Below are 10,286 nucleotides of genomic sequence, written 5' to 3' on the forward strand. Positions count from 1 at the left end.
GGGGGGGGGGGGACCAAAGAAATCGAGACAAAAGGTTTTGAAACAAATCTCACCTGATCGAGAACGGTCTCATTGATCAGATCACCAGCAACCTCCCGGGACTCCGATATACTAGCCAAATCCTCAACAACCCATTTCCGATTACTCGGGGGCGAAACCAAATTTGCATACCCCTGAAGATCCCGAAACTCCTTCTGCATCACCTTGGCAGCCTTCTTCTTTGCAAGCGCAAAAACCACATGATCCATGGCATCATCATTCATATAAACCTCAAAAGTAATCTCATCCTTACTGGGCACAATCAAATTATAAATCCTGGATATCAAATCATGCCGACTCTGGAGCTCCATGGTAGCCACCAAACCCTGACAGAATCTCCTCCCACTAGCATAGAACTTGAACACACTCTGCCCTTCTTTCAACAACAATGGCGTATCCTTCCCATCACCAGTACCCATTAAACTAAAATTCTTGTCAAAGATCGAATCCTTAGTGGCAAACTTGGCAGCCCAAGCCAAAGCAATCTTCTCATTTGCTCTCTTCCCAGTAAAGTAATTGATCACGAAACAGATCAAGAAACAGATGCAGGCGACCTCGATAATGAAAGACCTGGGCTTTGCCGGCAGCTTAGTGGGTTTCGTATCTTCCGCCGGGGAAGATTGGGTGGCATTTTCCGTCGTCGTTTGTGTGGGTTCGGTGATTGGAATACCTTCGAATTCGTCTTCGTCCCAGTAGTCAAAGGCTGAGGCTTTGGGTGAGGGATCAGAGGGCGGTGACGAAGGTGAAGTTAGTGGCTCTGGAGGGCCGTGATGAGTTTCGAAGTCGGATTGGGTGACGGGAGGAGGAGGGACGAGGGACCGAAAGGGTAGATCGGTGATTTCTGAGGAATCAAAGGGTTCTTCTTCTGCTTCGTCGCCGAAGCCTTCGAAGTCGGCTGCAGCGGCGAGGACGGAGCAGCGAGTGAGCTCTTGGCCGAGGACAGAGATGACGGAGAGAAGCGCGAGGAAGTACCAGAGGGTATCACCTCGTGGAGCTAAGAGCGTCGATATGGGTACGAACCAGGAAGGAGGGATTGGCTTCCCCATAGCTCGATGGGTCTCTCTGAGAGAGAGTGAAGGAAGAAGGAAGAAGAGGTGTGGGGGCAACGGTGAAAATTTTTCACCCGTGAGTTTAAACGGGTGGAGACATTTATTACCAACTGAAATAGATTCCAACGAAATAGGGGCTGTTTGGACTTTGGAGGCAGGAAACCTTTTTTTCCCCTTGGAAATAGGAAATATGGAATAAGAGGTTTTCATAATGAATGGCAAAATGTGTCTTCCAGAGGGAAATGACTAACAGCCCCATGAAAAGGAAAATGACTTTTCTGCATATGCTTTCTTATATACTTCCATTGGTCTTAATGCATGCACAAGAATCACATTCCTCCACCGGAAACATTTTCCCCATTTCTTTGAACCAATTAATATCATTCCTCCTTTACATTGGCTAGGCCATTGAAACATTTATACTTGCTTGGTGGCATTCCCTCTATATGGGTTTATTAAGGTAAATGTGGATGGCTCATGTATTGGTTCTCCAAGTCCAACCGGCATTGGTGGTGTGTTTCGCAACTATGAAGGTAGGTATCTTGCTGGCTTTGCAGAGTACACCAGTCTCTCTTTTGCTTATATTGTTGAAGCCTTAGCAGTGAGACGTGTCTTTTTGCTAGTCCTTTCAAATGTTTATCAACTTTTGATTATTGAAGGCGATTATCAGTTGATTATTAATCTTCTCAATCGTCTTCTATTTGAATGTCCATGGCGTATCTCCAATATTATAGAAGATTGTTATTATCTGAGCTCCTTATTGCATCAAGTTCAGTTTGTTCACATTTATCTCGAGAGAAACTCGATTGTTTTACATGAGAGACCAGAGAATCAACAATCAAGTCTAAACATAGGGAATGACCTAATTGTGGTTTCTTTGCCAAGTATGTGGGCATTACATATGCTTGCTATACAAACTGCTCTTCAAATTGCTATTGCCAAGAGGTTTTCCCACATCACAATTGAAAGTAATTGTTTACTAATGGTCAATATTCTTTTCAGATTCCATACCATGGAGGACTTTACATATCATTTCATTTCGCTTTCAACTCAGCAGTAGTTTGTGGAGGTGCAGTATCATCAAGCCAAGTCTATAGCTGATGCTTTTGCATCTTAAGGTTCCTCTCATAGGGTTTTTGTTATCTTGAATTACTCTTCCCATCTTTTTGTTGATTTAACTTTGTACTATGGTAGTTGTGGAACCCATTTGATAACGTTTCTGACGTTTCTGTTTCAAGAAACGGCAGAAACAGAAATTGCCATTTCTGTTTCGATGTTTGATTGGGCAATTTGTTCCGTTTCAAACCCTAATGAAATTAGGCAAGGCCCGATGTATCTAGGTGTTCCTTCCTCTCCAACCGCTGCAACGGCTGTACACAGGGATAAAAATTCATGGATCCGCCATAAGAGTATCTTTGAGGTCCAACGAAGATGCAACAGTAGCCAGCTTCAAAGATGTCGAATCTCTCTTTCGAACAAAGCCCATCTTCGAAATCCACAATGTGGAGAAGGATGCGAAGAAAGAGATTGAAGAGAAGAAAGAAGAGCTTCAACAACTAGTCGGCAATAGATATCGCAATCTCATTGACTCTGCCGACTCCATTGTCCAAATGAAATGCTCCTGCGAGTCTAACTCCACCAATATTACAATCATCGATAAAGGGATCCGCTCCCAAATTGGCACCTGATCCTTTGAGGCTTCGGATTTTATGGGATCGCTAGTCGTGTGAAGTACCTCATCATACGCCGGAGAACATCTGGGGTTGCCTTGATGAGTCAATGTTTTTGGAGGCTGGAAATAGGTATCTCAGGGCTAGAAAGGTTCACGAACTGTTGGTGAACCGCCGTACCGACAAGATGATCGAGGTCGGGACCATGGCCGCGGGCACCCGTGGCCATTGCAATTCCATCCAGTACCAACAGCTAGGCTTGGTCTGACCTTTCGCCTCCGCCTCCAAAACCCAGCAGAAAAGAAAAGGTCGTTGGTGTCTTGAGTCAATCCATTGACGACGAAGGGTTTGCCGAATTCATGATTTTTGGGCACCAAAGTTGTTCTCAGAAATGGTGAAACAAGTATGACTTGTTTCGTCATGTCCGTTTCTAGGAACAGAAATCGCCATAAATTTTTATTTTTATTATGAAAACAAGAGAAACGGAACGAGTTTGTCAAACATTTTTTGTTCCGTTTCTGTCGTTTCTAACACAGAAACAGTAGAAATGCATTTCTTGAAACGTTATCAAATGGGTCCATAGTCTTCCCCTCTCTTGTATGGTTCATCTTCTGTCATTTAGAGGGGGGGGGGGAAAGAACACAAAAAGAGGTGTGGTTTCACTCGCACTTTTTTTTTCCATGTGGCATGATAAGTAGACTAATCTAAATTGTTGGCTAAAAAAAGGACACCATCTACTAGGTGGTTACATGTTAAAGTTGGGTCATAACTCAATTTATGGCCTACACGAAATATTGCATTATTTTTCATTGATTTTTTAATGGGATTCAATTGTATCCTTACTTTTTTACCATTTTGATATTATACATAATTTTTTTTTTTCTGATGAAGTTAATAGTGTCATTTCACATTCATACTTAGAACAATGCGAATGATATCGACATAATTTGATAATGATGTAATGATATGTCACTTTTGATTTATTTTTGAAAACATTTTTTTACCCTAGTTTAAAAACATTTTGAGAACAAAACAATGGGCAATTAAAAGGAATCAAGTTCTAAATAAACTTACAAAAATGTCATTTTTTTTTGTAGTAAAGAAAAATGGTACTCCATAGTAGTGATCATAGCCCCAAGGCCGAAGTCTCCATATGACAAGTAGTGGTTTCAAAGGACCAACATGTGATAATGGGGAGTGCTGACTCAAACCCACAACCAGGCGACTAGAGTGGTGACGAAACAAAGAATTCCTTCCCCTAGGTTATCCACCCTGTTTGCATTTTCAGACACTCCATTATTCTCTTTTAAAGATTCAAATGATGCATCAATCATATAGCCAAAAGTCATATTATTAAGCTCAAGGATCATCAAGGCCATTCTCCACCTCTTTCAAACTCTAACTGTTCAAAAAATTAACTTTGAAAATAGTGAATTTTTTTTTTTAGTAAAAGAATGCAACTTAATTTAAGGAAGAAGGTTTGCTCTCTCCTTGAGGTTCAAGAAATGTCCCTGATGAGCTCATTTTATCTAGCTAGGTATCCCTTACCTAGTTCTAGATCAAAGGAACCTGAGTCTCTCGAGAGTTATAGAGAAGGTTCAAAATAAGATGGTTATGTGATCATCCCTATGCTCTCCCTACCTGGTAGAGCAACACTCATTAAATTTATTTTAAGCTAGTTCCCAGTTACTTGATATTGTGTTTCCTTTCGCTTACAATCTTTGCTCAAAACTTGATAGCATTAATGCAAAATTCTAAGGAGGGAAACCAATAATGGTAGGAAATGATCTCTCATTCCTTTGACTGAACGGCGCAAATCCAAGTCAATAGGATGCTTGGGATTTAGGTTAAATCATGATCATAACTTAGCTCTCTTGACACACCTGGGATGGAGATCACCGAATAGCCTTATTACTCTCTGGGTCAAGGTCCAAAAGGCCAAATACTTTCCTAGATCAAGTATTTTGGATCTTAGTTTCAAACAAAATAATAATAATAATAATAATAATAATAATAATAATAATAATAATAATAATAATAATAATAATAATAATAATAATATTAATCGAATTATTCTCATTTTGAAATGATCCATGGTTGCCTAAATGGACCAATGTCTATACAAGTTCAAATTCTTAACCCTTTGATCAAGAAGGTATCAAACCTCATCCTTGACCATGAATGGAATGTACTTTTTGTTTTGTTTTGTTTTATTTTTTTTTAGTAAGGTGGAGAAGCTAGATCCTCTCCTAGACCATGACCTCCTACAACAATCTTATATCATCCATTGGGTGAGGGTATGGGAGAGGTGACCTCCACAACCATTGGATGATGTGAGATTATTGTAGAGCGGATCCAGGTTCTAAGGTGGAATGTATCTTTACTTGGGCCACTTACAAGAGCCGTGGTATCTCTTAAATCTTATCCTTAATGAAGATATTTTTTTCTGCATATATTTAGAAAAAAAAAAAAAGGTGTTATCAATTAAAGTAGCGGCAAACTTCAATATTGTTTCTCAAAAATCGTCTCAATTTCAATCTTCTCCCTGTCCAACTTGGTTGAATATATGCAAGTTAAATGTTCATCTCAAATTGAAATTTTTTTTCCTGAAAGCTTTAGAAAAAAATTGGTCTCTGCATTTTTTAAAAACCTATATTGCTATAAAGGAGTTGTGCCATTTTCTATGTGCAAAATAGAAAACCACTAGAGGTCAGATAAGGGATTCACGAGGGACCATAAGGGGCCATTGAGCCACAAATTTTTTTCTATACGAAAAAGATAATTACATTAAATTAAACATAGGGCGCCTAAGGTTTCATAAACAACATTTGAAATATTGTTTTTCCTAACCGGTCTCGTTCACGTTGGGCATTAGTATCGCTGATTAATTTCATTAGACCAAGAGAAAAATATATAAATAAATAACCATATGGTTCACCCCGCATTGGACTTTTATTTCTTTATTATTAATCTATTGAGTTACACCATTGATAATTTTTAATTTATTTTTCAGCATGTGGAGGATCAGCCCATTTGGCATCTGTATATATAAAAAAAAAAAAAGTTGCTTTATCTATATCCCATGGTAGTCTTGGATTAAAATTTTATGGTCAGATAGATCATGACCAAACCTACTCCCTTGTCAAGTTTAAACCCAAATTGCATTGACTGAGGCTAATTAATGCACTTAGTAAAGGCATTAATTGTTCGTAACAAGTTCTTGGGGTCAAATATTGTTGCTTAGATATTCAATAGTTAGAATTATCACCTCAAACCTTTCCACACAACAAAACTAGATTTAATCCATTGATTCCATCATGGACATGCCACCATGGAATACTTCCACCCCGTAAGATTTATAATTGGCAAAAGAGTGGGAATAGAGTTTGAGACAGCTCTTCCAATCTACCCAAAAAAAAAAAAAAAAACGTCTACCCAACATGGACAACATAGCCACCTGTAGGGTTCATTGGCACAGGTTTCTACCTCCAACCCGATCCTAACTCAGCCAGGCAAGTTCATCGGATTGCCAGCCCACTAAATGCTTAATTGACATGGTGGATGTATATGTTAATTTTATATTAAATGGGATTATACATATGTTGTGTATAATTGGGAGAAAGAACTCTACTAATTTGGTGTCACCTACACCTAGATATAGGCCTACGTGAAAAGACCAAGGGTCCCCACTTCGTGCGTTGAAGATGCTCCCATGCATCCTCCCATTGGTCATGTGCATTGGTGTTGCCTACACCAGAGTAGCAAGGTTCTTTCTACCTATACTATATATGTGGGAGAGTTCTCCAAGCAAGCAGCATAGGGAAGTTTACCAATGAAGTGTGACAAAATAGTATCATACATAAGTGGTCAACAAAGTCATTTCATATAAGAAGAGAGAAAGAAAAAGAGATGCTGGCTTACTGTCCCCAACAGCTCAAGAGTTTGAGCATGAAAATCTTAGCCTTGGCCTAGCTCAGAAGCTCTATCAAGCTCAAGGTGCAAGATTTTAGTTTTTGTTAAGATTTCGAGTTTGGTTGAAACTGAAAGTCTGAAATATATCACCAAAATAGCATCAAAATATGATTTAATTAAAAAAAAATATTTATTTTTGTGAAAAAATATCTCTCATTCGACTGTCATATCGTTCTATCCAAGCATTAAAATCCTTTGTGGTGAGGCAGGAAGTGGTAGTAATGATCTAACAACTGAGGTACATATTGGGTCTTTCCAACCATTGGATATTCAATATTACTCACCGCTACACCATAGAGGATTTGAACCTTCCAACGGATGTCAAATTCGAAATAAACCACAGGCAGTCTAGGGTAGGGTTGGGTTGGGTTGGGCTGGGCCGGGCCGGGCTGGGCCAAACTTAATCCCAGTGTCTATGACAAGTCAGAGGATTAGCCGCACGTATCAATTCCATACCACCTTGTAGTTTAAGCTGAGAATTGTCTCCGGAGCCACCGAACAGTAGAGCGAAACCCACTGTGATCTCTGCGACTCTGCTTCGGCATTTCCCTTCTCAAACAAAAAGACTTTTCCAAGTCGAATCATTATTGCAAGAAATCGTTCGAGATAGTTGTTCGTCGCTAATCTCAATTCTATCTGATTCCTTTGTTTTCCAACATGGAAGACCTTAAATCTGCAATGAACGAACATTTAGATCAGATGCAATTACTCCTAGAGAAATTCACTTCGGAACTCAAAACTGGATTTCAACCTGCTTATGAGAATTTCATGGGATTTTTCCATTCAATCGATTGGAAGGTATATTTGTTTTTTTTTTTTCCTTATTCTACACTTCTTATTTTCATCTCAAACTCCCTAATTTTGTTTGGTTTCCTATGATCTGACTTTTCTCTTTGAATGTTCCCCCTAATAGAGAATCAAAATGCCAAACTTTCTTATTTTTCACTTTCTTTTTGAGCATTTAATTAGATGGTATATGGGTTCCCCATATCAATGAAGTTCGTACTTTAGTTCAATTCATTGCTTCATTTTTCTTTCTGTTCCCAATGTAGTTGCTTCATAATTCTAAGTTGCTTATATAAAATAGAGTTTTAGAGTAAGATATTAATTTGAGGAAGAAATTTTTTTTATTGTATGTTCATCGAAACATTGAAGATCTCTCGATAAATCTTGATAATAGGAGGTTGACATTATAAATTTGTTCCCAAATGCCTTTATATAAAGCATTTGTTTGGATATGATGTCACTCATTGCTCATATTTTAAAAAAATTTCTATTGCCAAAGGGTGCAGGCACGGTGAAGGTTGCTTCAAAAGATTAATAGTGATTTCCTTGTCGAAGATCTCAAGACCTTGGATTGACTGAGAATTATTATGTTTGTTATTGCCACCATGATATTCACCGAAGAGAATGAGAACATTTTATTTTGTAAATTAGAAAGATTAGAGCATTTCTCTAGACTTGTTAAATTCCAACCCGTAGGAGTATATGTGAGGTTGTTTAGCTAAAATTTGAACTGAACCATTCTAACATAAATAAATACCCAAAATTTCTCTTTCTACTTTTTCTTTCCCCCCCACCTGTAACCAAGTTGTAATTGGTTTGCATTAATATCTTAGATATCTCGGTCTGTAATTATGGATTGTTGTATTTTATTTTCCTTTGAGTTGTCAATATGACTTATTGATGCAAAGTGTAGCCCAGGAAATGAACGGACTTGTTTTCAGTTCCTTTCTGTCTAGTGTTGAGCTGTATTGGGGTTTGAGATGCCTCCAATAGCTAATAACTTTGGCTTCCATTCCCATAAGGTCATAGCCTCTATTTAACGGAAAAAAAAAAAGGTCATAGCCTGTCAGCACATATTGTCACTGCAGAGGCCAGCCTTTGCAGTACTTATTTTGCCATCAATGTTGTTTCAAATGCACATAGTAGATTAGTTATTCTTTATGAGATTTAAACTGACAACCTCAAGTCCAAGAATGCATATTTTGCCCCCCTATTCCCCCACTCCCTTGAGTTCAGAAAGGTTGTTCTTGATTATGTAGGAGAAGAATAATTTCTTACCAATTTCTGGTTTTAGACGAGGACAAGAGGTCAATTAGGAAGAAAAGGAAGATACAGTTTTCAATAGTTTTAAAGTTAGTTCATTCAAGGGATTTCCTAAAAATCAAGAATAGCTTAGTTTCAGGAATTTTTTTTCTTGCAATCTACATATACATCATATGGGCTTCTCAAGGGATTGTAATTGAGGTTGGTCTGTTGATTTATAGGATTAGGAATCGTTGCAGGGTTGCAGAGAGGGTTTTGGTATTTCCTTAGGCACCACTGGCTTGGAGTGTTGGGTTTGGAGCTTAAGATGTCTGGTGTTTCTGAGTTTTTGCAGAGGGAATTGGTCAGGATGGTTTTTACTTATTTTTTGCTTTTCCATCTTATCTTTGTCCTTGTAATTTGTTCTCATGTTGTATTTCTTTGTTCCCCTGTGGCATATTGCTGATAGACATCTAATTATAAATCTCTTTACTTCTTGTTGAGTACTTTTTTTAGAAGACTACTACAGATTTTTATCATGATTTTTTAACTCTTTTTTTTTTTTAGATTTTCTGTTTTCTATGATATCTTGACCATTTCGACATTGTTCTTCTTGCCATTTTATACTCTTAAATCTTAGATCTATCTCTTGATTTTCCTTGAAGGTAAGACTTGAATCATTATCTAATTTTGAAGCCACAAGTCTACAACAGTTAACAAGCTGTCATGATTCCTGATTGTTAGTCAGCTATGTTCAAATTCTATAATCCTTATTTCCTGTTAGCCAATGCCTACCAACACCTGATTGCCCTTGGTCTAATGGCTCTTTGATGTGCTATTAATGTAAAATGGGCCAGTGGTCTATAAGCTACACCTGTTGGAATTTTAATTTGTATGTGTTGTAAATGTGTCCTTAAATTTCAGGGTCAGGGGGCTCTGATCAAGTTACATCTCGACCTAACTTTTGGTGACAATTATTATTTAAAGATAATCATGTAAAGCACTCTGGGATATACCCTTATGTGTATAGAATAAGGGAAAAAGTTCTCCATGACACCAGTGTACAATCATCCTCTTACATGGGCTTTTTTTTTTTTTTTTTTCGTATCCTGACCATGTAGGTTCCATGTGGATCATACCATTCCCCATGTTACCATTGAGGCGGTGTGGGATATTCCCACAACATTGGCATCGTGAGATCCTTTCCCCATGTGGGCCCCATGTTTTAAAAGACATTCCGAGTCTTTGTCCAATAATCCATTTTTCATGGTGAAGTTCTCCTCTGGTATAACCTTACAATCTTTACATAATAACCTATCAGTATAGAGGGTGATTTGATTCAGATTGAAGGAGCCTAAAAGAGCCAGAGGTAGACCTAAATGACTCTGGGAGAAGTGGTTAGGAAAAATAATGTAGGAGCATAATCATATATAGCCTAAAAATAATCAGGACATTATCTTCTTATTTTTATTATTATTTAGCTGTATAAACAGTCTCCTTATTTCAGTAGGTTGTTGGGTCAAATAAA

At 38.1% G+C, this 10,286-nt stretch overlaps 1 protein-coding gene across 1 annotated transcript in view; it reads right to left on the reverse strand.

The window, feature by feature from the left end:
• Positions 1-1,155, reverse strand: part of LOC122067183 (uncharacterized protein At5g49945-like) — a 5,939-nt gene extending 4,784 nt beyond the window's left edge. Inside the window, exon 1 of the mRNA XM_042631025.1 lies at positions 54-1,155. Coding sequence (XP_042486959.1) covers positions 54-1,085 — 1,032 coding nt within the window. The 5' untranslated portion in view covers positions 1,086-1,155. The remainder of the gene's footprint in view (positions 1-53) is intronic.
• Between the last annotated feature and the right edge of the window lie 9,131 nt (positions 1,156-10,286).

The sequence above is a fragment of the Macadamia integrifolia genome, unplaced genomic scaffold (assembly GCF_013358625.1).
Source record: "Macadamia integrifolia cultivar HAES 741 unplaced genomic scaffold, SCU_Mint_v3 scaffold275, whole genome shotgun sequence".
Classification (NCBI taxonomy): domain Eukaryota; kingdom Viridiplantae; phylum Streptophyta; class Magnoliopsida; order Proteales; family Proteaceae; genus Macadamia; species Macadamia integrifolia.